The sequence below is a fragment of the Geotrypetes seraphini genome, chromosome 6 (genome assembly GCF_902459505.1).
Source record: "Geotrypetes seraphini chromosome 6, aGeoSer1.1, whole genome shotgun sequence".
Classification (NCBI taxonomy): domain Eukaryota; kingdom Metazoa; phylum Chordata; class Amphibia; order Gymnophiona; family Dermophiidae; genus Geotrypetes; species Geotrypetes seraphini.
Window position 1 is genome coordinate 143,645,631 of NC_047089.1, and position 16,503 is coordinate 143,662,133.

Here is a 16,503-nt window from a genome sequence, read left to right on the forward strand (position 1 = left end):
CCCATCCATGGCATCCGTGGCTCCCTGCTACCTCCTGCTCTCCACCGGGGGGACCACAATGATTCCCAAAGTGTTCACAAAAGTAAGTGCTGTGGCTGGGAAGTCAAAAGTCTGTGTGCGTTCCTCCCAAAGAATTCACAAAAGTAAGCGTGGTGGCCGGGGAGTCAAAAGTCTGTTTGCATTCCTCCTTCTGAATCCTCAATTTGGCCGGGTAGAGTAAGGCAAATTTCACCTTATGAGCATATAAGGCCAAGCAGATGGGAGTGAATTCACAGCACCTCGTCGCCACTGCTGTAGAATAATCTTGAAAGCAAAGAATGTTCTTGTTAGCATGGCGCAGACCCTTGCCCGCTCTGATGGCTTGCAATATAGCAGTTTTATGGGCAAAGTTCAAGATTTTAAAAATGACCACCCGGGGACGGGAGCCCTCAGGACCCAAACGATGCGCTTTCTCCACCCTGAACTTTCCCAGTTGGGCATCCAAAAAAAAAGCAATTGAGGAATCCAGGTTTCCAAAAAAGCAGGCAATTCAGCATCCACTATCCGCTCCGGAAGACCCACCAGGCGCAGATTGTTCCTTTTGACTCTATTCTTGAGGTCATCCACCTTTTGGGTCAGGGCCATCAACTGCTTCTCCATATGAGAGGCCCCACTTCCACAGGCTGCACTCGGTCTTCCAAGACACTAATCCGATGTTGGGCAACGTCAAGCTCAAGCCCCATGCTATCCAACCTGTCGTGAGCCGTATTAATTTTATCAAAGAATTGTTACAATTTTTTTATCTATTGCCGCTTCTACTGCTGCCATGACTTCTGCAATAATATCCGCCGTCCACGGGGGACAAGTCAACGGGCTAGGCTAGCTAGCATGTGACGCCATCTTTGAGCTGGGAGGCTTCCCACACTTGCAAATGGTACGGGCAGATTTCAACGCCATGGGAACCTCCAGAGCACTCGGTGATATGCATTCCACTACAGGAGACCAATTCGCTCCTGCAAAATGGTTTGGGCCACTAAATTAGACAAGCGAAAACGATGGTAGGGCTCGCAAGGACGGGAGCAGTGCTTTTCAGTGTCTGTTCAACTGCATACATCACTGGAAGTCCCCTTGTGGAGCTCTTTTTATGCATGCATTGTTTACCTTCAAACACTTTCAGGAAGGTACATAATGGTACATGTTCCCAAAATATGAAACTGATACATGGATATAAACAAGACATTTATCATAAAGAGGGAAAAGCAGATCATGAGAGTTCTGATCAGAGGCTTGCTCAGTCTAAATAACTGATGTATCACATTCAATTCTCAGCAAGCACCAAGCACAAACAGGCACTCTTAGTGTCAATAAACTACAGTGGTGCCTCGCATAACGGACGCCTCGCACAGCGAACGCTGCGCACAACGAACTTTATGTCTTGATCCGTACAACGAACTTCGTTTCACACAACGAAGTCGCCCGAGCTGCATCCTTCCGCGCAGGCACTGCGCTTAACTGCCCTCTCTCCGCCTGGCTCCCTCTTGCCCCCCCGACTCCCCGACACGATCGGGGCAAAAAGGAGCCCAAGCCCTCTTGCCCCGCCGATTCCCCAACTCCCCACACAATATCGGGCCAGGAGGGAGCCCAAGTCCTCCTGGCCACAGCGACCCCCTAACCCCACCCTGCACTACATTACGGGCAGGAGGGATCCCAGGCCCTCCTGCCCTCGACGCAAACCCCCTCCCCCCAACGACCGCCCCCCCCCCAAGAACCTCCGACCGCCCCCCCAGCCGACCCGCGACCCCCCTGGCCGACCCCCACGACCCCCCCACCCCCCTTCCCCGTACCTTTCTGTAGTTGGCCGGACAGACGGGAGCCAAACCTGCCTGTCCGGCAGGCAGCCAACGACGGAATGAGGCCGGATTGGCCCATCCGTCCCAAAGCTCCGCCTACTGGTGGGGCCTAAGGCGCCTGGGCCAATCAGAATAGGCCCGGGAGCCTTAGGTCCCTCCTGGGGGCGGGGCCTGAGGCACATGGGCCCAACCCGACCATGTGCCTCAGGCCCTGCCCCCAGGAGGGACCTAAGGCTCCCGGGCCTATTCTGATTGGCCCAGGCACCTTAGGCCCCACCAGTAGGCGGAGCTTTGGGACGGATGGGCCAATCCGGCCTCATTCCGTCGTTGGCTGCCTGCCGGACAGGCGGGTTTGGCTCCCGTCTGTCCGGCCAACTACAGAAAGGTACGGGGAAGGGGGGTGGGGGTGTCGTGGGGGTCGGCCAGGGGGGTCGCGGGTCGGCTGGGGGGGCGGTCGGAGGTTCTTGGGGGGGGCGGTCGTTGGGGGGAGGGGGGTTTGCGTCGAGGGCAGGAGGGCCTGGGATCCCTCCTGCCCGTAATGTAGTGCGGGGTGGGGTTAGGGGGTCGCCGTGGCCAGGAGGATTTAGGCTCCCTCCTGGCCCGAACAACTAGGGGGGGGGGTCGCCAGGGCCAGGAGGACTTACCGTAAGCACCGTAAGGAGGTAAAGAAGGAGATGTTAGGGCATGTAAAGTAAGGGCATGTAAACAGTACCCGGCGTATAAGATGACCCCCGACTTTGGGGAGGATTTTAAGGTACTGAAAAGTCATCTTATACGCCGGCAAATACGGTATGTTTTTAGATGTATCTAAATAAAAATAATAACAAAAAATTTATCTTTTTTTATGTCATCTTAGCATATTTTATGCTACAGAACGAATTATTTTTTTTAACATGTATTGTTATGGGAAAACGCGTTTCACATAACGAACTTTTCGCATAACAAACTTGCTCCTGGAACCAATTAAGTTCGTTGTGTGAGGCACCACTGTACACTGATAAGCAGCTAGCCAAAGTCGAGTAAGCAAACAAAATGGCCAACTGACTATGGCTGCCTGCGAAACTATGCAGTTTATAACACTATGCAATGCTATACTATATAGTAGATAGGCCCTAAGCTAAGTACTGTACTATACATCCCCACTTGTCTACTGATCATGATCTCTCCTACTGTCATCCTCTGTATCTGACATATCCTCAGCCTATCACTTTCCAATGTGACTGTACCTGACATCTTTAAATATGCCGTAGTTATGCTGCTCCTCATAAAACCCTCACTGGACCCTACCTGCTCCTCCAATTACCCCATCTCCCTCCTCCCCTTCTCCCCTTCTCATTTAAGCTACTTGAATGTGTTCACCTTCGTTGTCTTAACTTTCTTTCATCTCAAGCTATCCTTGACCCATTTCAGATAGGGTTTCACCCTCTTTATTCTACAGAAATTGCCTTTACTAGAGTTTCCAATGACTTGTTGCTGGCCAAATCCTCTACACCATCCTCGTCTTCCCTGATCTGTCTGTGACTTTTGACACTGCAGATCACTGCCTACTCATTGATACACTGTCCTTGCTTGGGTTTCAGAGCTCTGTTATCTCATGATTTTCTTCTTATCTTTCCAGTCACACTTTTAGTGTAAGCTCTGGAGGATCCTCCTCTGCCGCCATTCTGCTATCAGTTGGTGTACCTCAGGGCTCTGTCCTGGGCCCTTTTCTTTTTCCATTTACACTTCTTCCTTTGGTGCTCTAATCTCCTCCCCACGACTTCCAGTATCACCTCTATGCTAACGACTTGCAAATCTACCTCTCTGCACCTGAATTTATACAGGAATCTAGGCTAGGGTTACCATATTGCTCCAGAAAAAGGAAGACGGATTGAGAAAATCGGGTTTTACTTCCACTGAAAGCAATGGAAGTAAGGAGGACCTTTGGGTTTTACTTCCATTGAAAGCAATGGAAGTAAAACCTGAATGTCTCAATCCAACAGTTTTGGTATCCCGCAAGGATCTATACTGTCTCCCCTACTCTTTAATATCTACCTGGCTCCTTTATTAACACTTTGCCAATGTATTGGTCTTACTGCTTATGCAGACAACATCCAGATCATTTATCCTATCGATGCCTCCAGCTGCAACGACATTAGTCTTTTCAACTCTAAATTAAATAAAATTAGTCAGTGGCTACAAGAAAATATGCTGTCACTCAGTATATTAAAATCCAAATGTCTTTTTTTTCCATGGAAAGATAACATACAGCTTATATCTCCCATCACAATAAATGATATCCCTATTATTTATGTGTCTGCCACTAAAATCTTGGGTGTAATAATAGATAACAAACAGACTTACCACCCACAAATCAGCGCTGTAGTAAAGAATTGCTTCACTAGACTAAGGATGATTCAATCTCTTGTGAACATTCTGGACCCTCAATCTTTCAACATCTTAATATATTCTCTTATCATATCTAAGCTCGATTACTGTAATGCACAGTATAAGGGTATTTGTCAAAAAGATATCCGTCGCCTAAAATTGATACAAAATACTGCCATACAAATTATCACAAACAGGAAAAAATTTGACCATGTCACTCCCCTATTAAAAAATGCTCACTGGTTAACAATTACACACCGCATCATATATAAAATAGCTATCCTCTCTTTCAAGTCTCAAAACACTAAACAACTGACTTTTATCCACAAACTTCTTATTCCACATGAACCTACAGAGTCCTAAGATCCTCCTCTCAGCATCTTCTTCATACACCATCCTTGAAAATCATTAGCCCACGTCGGGCCACCTCATTCGCAACTACGATATGGAATTCCCTACGATATGGAATTCCTTACCACTTTATATCAGGGCAGAAAACAATTTAGACAAATTTAAGGGAAATCTAAAGTGTTACCTCTTCCAAGATGCATATAACTGTTAAACAGACTCGGATACAGCCAGAGTTGTTTAATAATCCTTATTCCCTAGGTTCCCTATTGTGATTTACCTTATATATATTCTTTACTTTTAATTTGTAGTTCTCTCAACTTTCCTATTGTTTTACATTGGTCAAGTATTGTTTAGTGGGTATTTATTTTGTTTATTGTCTCCCCCTTTTTTAATACAAATTGTAAAACGCTTAGAAGTCTTGATTTGTGTTTTATCCAAAATTTTAATAAACTTGAAACTTGATCCTCCTTTTTCTGAAGCCATATGGGAACCCTAATCTAGGCTCAAGTCTCAGCTGGCCTGTCTGACTTTGCTACCTGGATGTCTTGCCGCCATCTAAGATTAAAAATGGTCAAGACTAAGCTCCTTATCCTTCCTCATAAACCCACCTCTCCTCTTCCTCCATTCTCTATTTCATTGGATAATGCTCTCATCCTCCCTGTCTTGTCAGCTTGTAACCTCAAGGTCATCTTTGACTCATCTCTTTCCTTCTCTTCACATATCCAACAGACCACCAAAATCTGTCATTTCTTTCTCTACAACTTTGCTAAAATCTGGCCTTTTCTTTTTGAGCACATTGCCAAGAATTTCATCCATGCTCTCATTACCTCTCGCCTGGACTACTGCAACTTGCTTCTCACAGGTCTTCTGCTAAGCCATCTCTCTTCACTTTAATCTGTTCAGAATTCTGCTGCACGCCTCATATTTAACCAGTGTCATTACGCTCACATTACCCTTCTCCTCATGTCACTTCACTGACTCCCTGTCCATTTCTGCATACAGTTCAAACTTCTTTTATTGACCTACAAGAGTATTCACTCTGCAGTTCCTCAGTATCTCTCCTCATACTGCACCCTGGAACTCCGTTCATTGGTAAGTCTCTCTTGTCTGTACCCTTCTCTCTACTACGAACTTCTGACTCTGTCACTTCCACTTTGCTGCACCATATGCTAGAAAATTTGCATTTGGGTTGATATAATCAGGTCCATGATCAGATAACCCCAATGAAGGATACCACTTTCAAAAATGTGTCCTCCACTAGACTCCATTCCCGAGTTCACAGAACTCCTGCTGAGGTAATCCACCTGTTATATTTTGGTTCCCAGCCACATGTGCCACTGAGATTTCTTCTAGATTCTCCATCACCTAATCCATCAACATCTGCACCTCTTCTGCCACTTGCAGATTTCTTGTTCCTCTTTTTTTGTTGAAATAGGCTACTGCCATTGTGTTGGCAGAGAGAATTGCTATAGCTTTGTTTTGATGTAGCTGAAAAAAACTCTAGGAGAGCTAAGTGAATAATTCATGCTTCCAGATATTGATTGACCATTGAGCTTCCACCAGGGACCACTGACTTTGTTTCCATTTGTTGAGACAATGTGTCCCCCAATCTGTGAGACTTACATTGATGATCACAAGAATCCAATTTGGGATTTCCACACTTTTCTTTGGACAGATTGTTGCTACATAGCTATTCTGTCCAACCTCTGTTGCTAGTGGCACTACAAATTGGACTCTCCAGAAAAGTATACAGAGGGGATGATGTTCTAAATGTCTCCTCCATTTTTGCCTTCATGTTCAGCTAAGTGCTCATTCCATGCACCATAAGTATAATGTTAGGCATTAAAATATAAATAGAAAATTTAATTTTAAATAAATTAAAACTGTTTTTTTTAATAGACTAATGATAGCTCACATAAAGGTGACTGCACAAATTTAATCTAATGTTTAGCACCTGTGAGCACTTGAAAACTTTTTCCACTTGCAATAGAAACCTTTACATATATTAGAAGGTGAAGTAAATAACAACAACTGATTGGATATTACTTGTGGAGAGATCTATCTGAACCATTAATGGTTTTCAAGGGTGATAATGCGGAGGAAATAAATCTTGGTGAATCTGGAAGATGGACTAACCCAAATTGACCAAGATCCAAAGTGATAAATCACCTGGATTGGATGGTATACATCCCAGGGTACTGAAAGAACTCAAACATGAAATTGCTGATTTGCTGTTAGTAATCTGTAACCTGTCACTAAAATTGTCTGTAGTACCTGAATATTGGAGGGTTGCCAATGTTATACCGATTTTTATAAAGGGTTCCAGGAGAGATCCAGGAAATTACAGACCAGTAAGTCTGATTTCAGTGCCGGGCAAAATACTGGAAACAATTATAAAAAATAAAATTGTAGAACACATAGCCAAACATGATTTAATGGGACAGAATCAGCATGGGTTCAGCCAAGGGAGATCTTGCCTCACTAATTTGCTTGACTTCTTTGAAGGTGTGAATATACATGTGAATAAAGGAGAGCAAGTTGATGTAGATTTTCTGAAAACTTTGGACAAAGTTCCTCATGAGAAGCTCCTCAGAAAATTTAAAAGTCATGGGATAGGAGGCAATGTTCAATTGTGGATGAGGAATTGGTTACTGCATAGAAAACAGAGGGTAGTGGGTATGTTATGTTTCTCAATGAAGAAGGGTAAATAGTGGAATGCTGTAGGGATCTGTACTGAGACCAGTGCTATTTAACTTATTTATAAATGATCTGGAAATTGGAACGACGAGTGAGGTGATAAATTTGCAGACAACACTAAACTGTTCAAAGTTGTTAAAATGCATAGGATATTGGAAGACTGGGTGTCCAAATGACAGATGAAATTTAATGTGGACAAATTCAAAGTGATGCACATTGGGAAAAATAACCCATATCATAGTTACCAGATGCTAGGGTCTACATTAGGGGTCAGCACCCAAAAAAAAGCAGAGGACCGCCTTACTGACCTAGAGATAAATGCCTACCAATATACCCTGCTTCTGGAGGTTCTTACAGAGAGTGAGGCCACTCAACTTTCCCAGTTAATCATGGTCTAGGAGGTTTTAGCTGGCTAATCAGAATCTTAGGAAACTCCCTGTACATCCCAGAATGCACTGGGAAGGAGGTCTAAGACTCTGGTTGGCTCAGGTGCCTAAAGCCCTTCCTATGGGAGGGGCCTTAGCCACCTGGGACAATCAGGGCCTTAGGCCCCTCCACGGTGCATTCCAGGATGCTCTGGGAAGGGGAAGGCCTGCCATACTGAAGAGGCGGGCCTGCCGGCCAGAGGGAATAGGCATCCCTCTGGCCGGCCTTGCTTTTAAAGATACAGGGAAGGGGGGGTGTCTGGATGGGTTTGGGGGGTAGGGGTTCAGGGTTTTGGGGGATCATGGGTTCAGGAGGGGGGGTGCTGGCAGGAGGGAGTGGGCATCCCATTTGCCGGGGATTGTTTTGTGGTTTGCGGCAGGAGGGAGTGGGCATCCCTCCTGTCGCGGAGAGAGTGTGTGTGGGGGTTCGGGAGTTCCCTGCCTCTGCTGCTGCCACTCAGCTGATCACGACAGGGAGATTCCCTTGCCACAATCAGCTCAGCGGCAACGCAATTTTCTAAATGGCGTCTGTGACATTAGAAAGTTGGGGTGGTTAGGCGGAGTTAGGCGCGATTCTACATAGGACGCCCTTGTGTGATTCTCAAAAGCACCTTAGTAAAAGGAGCTCTAAGTCTTATTATACATATATAAGTATCGCTATGGAGGGAGAGGGACGGGGCAAATGCTCCCCCAAAATATTGGTTGCCCCCTTTTGCCATGCCAGTGAAAGGTTGTCATGCTGTATGTTTTTCTGTGGTTGCAGGGCCACTTTTACTAGTTCTGCATCTCTTGCTCTCTCTTCCATCTGTTTTCTCCCCTTCTACTCCCAAGTCCTCTGTACTTCTCTAGAAGCAGCGATTGAGATAGGCAGCCTTCTAACAACATTGAGGTCTCTTCTCAGGCATGTCCCACTTACTCTGATGCAATTTCCTGTTTTCTGCATAGGCGAGATGAAGCCGAGAAGAGGCTTCAATGCCAGCAGAAAGCTGATTGTCCCAGTCATTGCTGCTGTAGAAGTACAGAAGTTTGAGGGTATGGAAAGAGCAGGTGGAAGGGTGGAGCTATGCAGGACATGCTGGGGTGTGGAAGAGGAGAGAAAAAGACAGATACTAGATTGGAGGAAGGAAAGAGAAGGGGAGAAATGCTAGACTGCTTGGGGTGGGGGCAGGCTGGAAGGAGAGAGGTGAGGGAGATGTGGCACTGAAGTGGAGTGATGTGATGTGAGGTGGGGTGGGGTATGCAGGGCAGTGCAAAAATAAGGGAAGGGAGAAAGGAGAAGCTGAATTTGGGTGAAGGCAAGGACAAAGAGAAGAGATGCTAGGCAAAGGGAACCATTGGGAAGAGAACAGTCAGTCAATGGTGGACACTGAGAAGATAGATATGGAACACAAAGGGGCCATGCTAGAAAAGGGGTACATGGGGACACAGGAAAGATGCTGGAAAGAGAGGATATGGGGATACAGAGAGGGCAGAAGCTGCAAAAGGGGGGGGGATAAGGATACAAGCAGGAAAAGCAAGGTTGAGGACAATGAAAAGGCAGAGGCTGAAAAATAGGAAGATGGGGACACGGTGGACAGATCCTAGAAAAGAGGGTGATGAGAACATGGAGGGAGCAGATGCTAGACAAGATAAATGGGGGGTGTAAAGGGAAGAACTATGGTGGACATGGAGAGAGGAAGAAAGCCAAATGGACAAGAAGACTGCAAAGTCAGAGGAAAAAAACAGTAGTGCAGAAGAGAGACACTGGAACCAAAGCAAGTGGAAAAATTAAATGATCAAACAACAAAGGTAGACAAAATTATCTATTCTGAATTAATTCATTAGAATATGTCAGTTTTGGGAAATGCTTTTTTTTTTAAAAAAAAAAAACCCCAAAACAAAACAGGGCAAAAACCTACTCACATCTAAATTGTGAACCACAAAATAAAAAATGATAGATACTGTTCCGAGCTTATACAAAACTTTTAAAATATAGACATAAAACTTTTTTGTATAAGCTCGGTACAGTACGGACGGCCACCAGGATGATCTCGGGGCTCAAGGGTCTCTCGTACGAAGAGAGACTGAACAAATTGCAGCTCTACACTCTTGAGGAACGTAGGAAGAGGGGAGACATGATCGAAACATTTAAGTACCTCACGGGACGTGTCGAAGTGGAAGATGATATTTTCTTTCTCAAGGGACCCTCGGCCACAAGAGGGCACCCGCTCAAACTCAGGGGCGGAAAATTTCATGGCGACACCAGAAAGTATTTCTTCACAGAGAGAGTGGTTGATCATTGGAACAAGCTTCCAGTGCAGGTGAACGAGGCAGACAGCGTGCCAGACTTTAAGAATAAATGTGATACCCATGTGGGATCCCTACGAGGGTCAAGATAAGGAAATTGGGTCATTAGGGCATAGACAGGGGGTGGGTAAGCAGAGTGGGCAGACTTGATGGGCTATAGCCCTTTTCTGCCGTCATCTTCTATGTTTCTATGTTTCTATATCCACCATTTTCTATTTTGGAGTTTTTAAAAGTACACATCTATGATATCCTGCATTTCATTTTCTATTTCTCTTGTTTGGTTTATATGCAAAATCTGACTTCTTGAAGATTTCAGTTTAGTTTTTTGCCTTTGTATCTCTATTACTGATCTGTGGTGTATAGTTTCATATTTGTTGAGGGTCTGCGCTTGTGAACAAGGTGCGCTATCCTGCTAGAATGTAGAATCAGTGTAGAGATCTTGTTGTAGGTTCATTTGTTTTGTGTTTTTCACTAGATAGTGCATTGGTGTTTTGGATTTGGTATAATATTGTATTTACGGTGCTGCCTTTTCACAAATAAGTTTGTTCCTTTTTGAGTTCTGGGAGTTAGTGCTGTTAGGTTATGTTAAGGTTCTGAGTGTGTTTTTGCACACAAGGTTGTGCAAAGTGTTTTGCATGGAGATTTTGAGATTATGTCAAAACAAACTAAAATTATATTAACATAAGAACATAAGCAGTACCTCTGCTGGGTCAGACCAGAAGTCCATCATGCCCAGCAGTCCGCTCACGCGGCGGCCTATCAGGTCCAGGACCTGTATAGTAATCCTCTCTCTATACACTTCTATCCCCTTTTCCTTCAGGAAATTGTCCAATCCCTTCTTGAACCCCAATACCGTACTCTGTCCTATCACACCTTCTGGAAGCGCATTCCAGGTGTCCACCACCCTTTTGGTGAAGAACTTCCTAGCACTGGTTCTGAATCGGTCCCCTCTTAATTTTTCCGAATGGCCTCTCGTTCTTGTAGTTTTGGAAAGTTTGAAGAATCTGTCCCTCTCCACTTTCTCTATGCCCTTCATGATCTTGTAAGTCTCTATCATGTCCCCTCTAAGTCTCCGCTTCTCAAGGGAAAAGAGCCCCAGTTTCTCCAATCTTTCAGCGTATGAAAGGTTTTCCATACTTTTTATCAATCGTGTCGCTCTTTTCTGAACCCTCTCAAGTATCGTCATATTCTTCTTAAGGTACGGCGACCAATATTGGACGCAGTACTCCAGATGTGGGCGTACCATCGCCCGATACAACGGCAGGATAACTTCTTTCGTTCTAATTGTAATACCGTTCTTGGTAGTACCTAGCATTCTATTCGCCTTCTTAGCAGTCGCTGCGCACTGTGCCGATGGCTTCATTGTCTTGTCCACTATTACCCCCAAGTCCTTTTCTTAGGTACTCTCACCCATTAACAGCCCTCACACCGTATAACTGTACTTCGGGTTTCTGTTTCCTACATGCAAGATTTTATATTTCTCCACATTGAACTTCATCTGCCATCTCGTCGCTCACTCTCCTAGCCTGTTCAGGTCCCTTTGTAAATCTTCGGAGTCCTCTTTAGTCCTAACTCCACTAAATAGTTTGGTGTCGTCTGCGAATTGTATTACTTCGCACTTTGTCCCTGTTTCTAGATCATTTATAAATACATTGAACAGCAGCGGTCCGAGTACCGATCTCTGTAGAACACCACTAGTGACCCTCCTCCAGTCACTCCTACCCTTTGCTTTCTACCCGCCAACCAATTTTTGATTCATCTATGTATGTGTTCTTCCACCCCATGGTTCTTCAGTTTCCGCAGCAGGCGTTCATGGGGTACCTTGTCAAAGGCTTTTTGGAAATTTAAGTATATGATGTCTATGGGGTCCCCTTTGTCCATCCGTTTGTTAATTCCTTCAAAGAAGTGCAATAAGTTTGTTAGGCACGATCTTCCCTTGCAGAAGCCATGTTGGCTTGTTTTCATAAATTTATTCCTTTCTAGATGCTCATCGATGCTGTCTTTTATCAGCGCTTCTGCCATTTTCCCAAGAACCGAAGTCAAACTTACCGGTCTGTAGTTCTCCCGGGTCATCTCTCGATCCTTTTTTAAAGATGGGCTATCTTCCAATCCTCCGGGATCATGCCTATTTTCAGGGATAGATTATAAACCTGCTGTAGTAGTTCTGCTATTTCCTGCTTTAGTTCTTTCAATACCCTAGGGTGGATTCCATCCGGGCCCGGTTTTTAATCTATCTATCTGCTTGTGTACGTCTTCAAGACTTACCTCCATGGATGTTAATTTTTCTGCTTGATCTCCTTTAAAGATTTTTTCAGGTTCCGGCACGTTGGATGTGTCCTCTTTTGTAAATACTGACGAGAAGAACATGTTTAGTCTATCCGCCACTTCTTTTTCCTCCTTTACCACTCCTCTCCTATCTCCATCATCCAGCGGTCCCACCTCCTCCCTTGCCAGCTGCTTCCCTTTAATATATCTGAAGAACGGTTTGAAATTTCGTGCTTCCCTGGCTAGCCTCTCTTCATATTCTTTTTTTTTGCTCTTCTAACCATGAGGTGACATTCTTTTTGATGCTTCCTGTGCTCTTTCCAGTTCTCCTCGGTTTTGTCCTTTTTCCATTTCCGGAATGAATTCTTCTTATCTCCTATCGCTTTCTTCACTTCTTTAGTTATCCAAGCCAGGTCTTTTGTTCAGCTCTTTTTGCACCATTTTCTAAATCTGGGGATATAGATTTTGCGCCTTGCTCACCATGTCCTTGAATAAAGACCAGCCTTGCTCTACAGTCTGCGATTTGTTTGAGCTGTTCCTAAGTTTCTTCCTTACCATTACTCTCATCGCTTCGTAGTTTCCTTTCTTAAATTTAAAAGTTGTCGTTGAGGTTCTCTTTCCCTTCAATATTCCTACTTCAACTTTGAACTTGATCATATTGTGATCAGTGTTTCCCAACGGTCCCACTACTTCCACTTCCTTTGCAGGTCCTCTTAGTCCATTAAGGATTAGATCCAGAGTGGCATTCCCTCTCGTCAGTTCTCTGACAAGCTGCTCTATGAAGCAGTCCTGTATAGCCTCCAGGAATCCAGTCTCCCTAGCGCATTTTGAGTTTCCAAGACTCCAGTCTATCCCAGGATAATAGATGGGGTTTTAGAACATTTTGCAGAATCTGATTTGTTGAGGTGCTTGACTTATGGCAGATTTTTGTCTGATCAAGTTTAAATTGATGTGACCTCTTGAGGGAGTTTAGAGTTGAAATATTTCTATAGATGTGTATTTGGTTTGGTGTTGGTAAGTGTTTGAAATAATCGAGATTGGAATATGTGACATGCCATGATACAGAAATCCAATTTTAGGTTCACATTAAGGCATTATCTGGAGAATTCTATAAGACTTCTATAAGGTAGGCACCTAGATTGGCATGCCTAGTCGTTCTAGGAACCCACCTTAACAAGCATGTAATTGTATGGTAGGTACCTACCTTGGCAGGCCCCTCAAAATGGTAGACACCTACCTGAATGTAGGCATGGTTAAGGGCAGATCATGGGCTTGTTTATCCATGTACGTGTCTACAATGGGCTTAGGTGCCAGTGTCTAAAGCACACTCATTTAGGCTAAGAAAACTGTGGCACAAATAGGGTGTCGCTAGGTGTGATTCTATAAAGCATGCCTACCTTGTGAATGACACACACTAGGCGCCTACAATGTAGGTACGCTATATAGAATCCATCCCTATGTGCCAATAAAAGTAGCTAGCAACTTTTCCTGAGGCCTCACTCCCTTCACCACTGTGTCAGGTTTATATCCTGAAAGCAAGAGGAGAAAAAAGTCATTCTATGGGAAGGGCTACCCTTAGAATTTATGCACTCTGGTTCAGCATCTTCCCTTCCTCTCTCTTCTCTTGGTTCAACATCCGCCGCCCCCCCCCCCCCCCCCGCCCCACTGCTTCCAGCAAAAAAAAACCTAAAACTAAAAAAAAACAGTATAAAGGTGTATAACTGCATTCTAGGCTGTAGAGCTGATGACTCTGTTGATCCTGCTTCTTCTTGGGGTTGGGAAGCAGCTTGGCTGGCAGCGACTAAAGAAACTGCGTCACTGGACGGGATAAATGAGGACCTATTCATAGTTGAAGTGGCCCTGTGTGGCTGTCCAACTTGTTGCTCTCTATTGCCATCTTAAACCTTTTTTGGTTGCAGATGTCACTGTCTAGGGCCCAATATAATATTTATAGCACTGACTTTTCACAGGTGGGTTAGAGCTATTATACCCCCTCCTTTACTAACGCGGTTTTAGCACCGGCAGTGGCGGTAACTGAACTAATGCTCAAAGAATTCCTATGAACGTCGGAGCAGTTACCGCTGCTGCCAGCGCTAAAACCCACGCTAAGCACTAGTAAAGGAGGGGGATAGATTGGTAAGTTTCCCTATATAGGTTTTGAATGTCTTTTTGATGGGTTTTGTGATACTTTTCAAAGTGTGTTGCCTATTTGAAAATTAATCATGCTCAGGACTAGTAATATCTACTAGAAAATGACATGGGCCTCAAACACTTTAAAATCATACGTGTTTGAAGCTTGTGTGGTTAAGGCAGAGCTTACAGGTATGGGGCAGGGACGGGACGGGGAAATTGAGTTCCTGCGGGGACGGGACAAATTTGTTCCTGTGCCATTCTGTAATATCTACATCTGGCAGAGTCACTCCACAAACAAAAGCCCATTTGCTAAACAGTGTCTAGTGTTCCTAAGGTGATAATCATAATGTGAATATTTTTGGGGCGGTGAGTTGTAAGGGGGGAAGCTTCATTTTGGGGGAATATGGAGACTGTAATATAGAACTGGAGCTTCAAAATTTATATTCAAAATTTGACCAGTTTTGTAGAGAATCCAAACATCACAATCGCATAGAAGAATTTGTTGAATGATGCTATCAATTATAATGGTGGTTTAAGGGTATTTGAAACTGGCATGGAGGGGAAGGCTTCTTTTATATATAGAAGACTGTGGGGTATTTATTGCTAATTTAAAAGTGATGGAAAAAGGGATTATGATGTGCAGAAAAGCCACTTTGACTTGCCTTCCCTGTTGCCCCACCTAAAATGTCTGTCTAGAGACACCACTGTATACATATATTCTTACCTTATGAGTTCGATTGTTTCTGCATACATTGTATAAGGAGATTTAGACTCTACAGGACCATGCTCCATTGCATTTCCACACTCGATGAATAATAATGCTGCTTCAGTGTAATGTAATGCTTTGTCAAATTTTTCCAGCTTGGTGGAAGAAAAATTTGTGGAATTAATATGCAGGTATCATGCAATGCAGAATTAATATATAATGACTAAGGATGATAGGAGTAAAGGCAATACTTTACATTACAAATAATTTTTTCATGCTATAATTTCTAAAGATTAGGGCAGGATTTCTGTTTCCTTTTTACATAAGAAAACATTTGAGGACTATTTTAATCTGTAAACCACCCTGATTGCTATATACAGAAATGCAGTATAACAGGAAATTAATAAACATACTGTAAGCATAATTGTAGAAAGGCCTTTTCGTGCACATTGAAGAACTTCCATAAAATTAGCCAAGTAGTTATGTGTGTAAAGTACATGTGGTGCCATGGAGGCACATACTTTTATGAGATTTACATGAAGGCTAGGGATGTGCATTCATTTGAAATTACATTGGAAATTTCAGCAACATGTCTTAAGCCATTTTGTGATGTTTTTTCTTAAAATGACAGGAAACCCCCCTGAAATTTGTATCATTAATAGCCACATTCTTCTGAAAGACTGCACATTCTTATGAATTATTTGCAAAGAATGTGTACAATTCCCAAAGTGTGAGTACACTTTCCTGATAAAGCATAAATGCATGCACCAGTGCACACACACGGGTGTACTATCAAGGAAGAATGTGCACTCTTCTGTAAGATTGTGCATTCTTTGTGAATTATACACACTATCTGTGAATAGTGCACAGTTTTGGAAAAGTCCACATTCTTTCGAAAAGAGTGCACACTGCTACTGAACAAAACAAAAATTTCATTAACCTTATATGGAAGCATGACCTCAATGGTATACCATGAGACCACTGCTAGGAGTCACCAGTACCATTTTGGAAGAAGGTACCAACAAGGACTGATGTGAGTGAGAATTGCTCCTGTTTGTTCCACTAGAAACCAGGGTTTCACTGTAAGGTTGTGGGTTCAAGCCCAGTGCCGCTCCTTGTGACCCAGGGCAAGTCACTTAGCCCTCCATTGGCCCAGGTACTATAGACAGATTGTGAGCCAGCTGGGACAGATAGGGAAATACTCGAGTACCTGATTAGATTGTGAAACGATTGTGAACTGCTCAGATGGCTACACTAATGGGCGGTATACAAATACAAATAAAACTTGGAAAATGTGAAACTTAGAGACAACCTGTGGGCAGGGCAGGATTAATTCTTCGTGGGCCCCTAGGCACCCAAGTACGCTGGCCCCCCAGCCCTGCCCCGCCCCCACCCCACCCATGCCCCACCCCCATTTATCTGTTTTCTTATTTACTTTTTTTAT

General features: G+C 44.0%; 1 protein-coding gene across 1 annotated transcript in view; it reads right to left on the reverse strand.

The window, feature by feature from the left end:
• Positions 1 to 16,503, reverse strand: part of AFF3 (AF4/FMR2 family member 3) — a 568,800-nt gene that overhangs the window by 62,244 nt on the left and 490,053 nt on the right. The window contains exon 16 of the mRNA XM_033950007.1: positions 15,078 to 15,214. Coding sequence (XP_033805898.1) covers positions 15,078 to 15,214 — 137 coding nt within the window. The remainder of the gene's footprint in view (positions 1 to 15,077; positions 15,215 to 16,503) is intronic.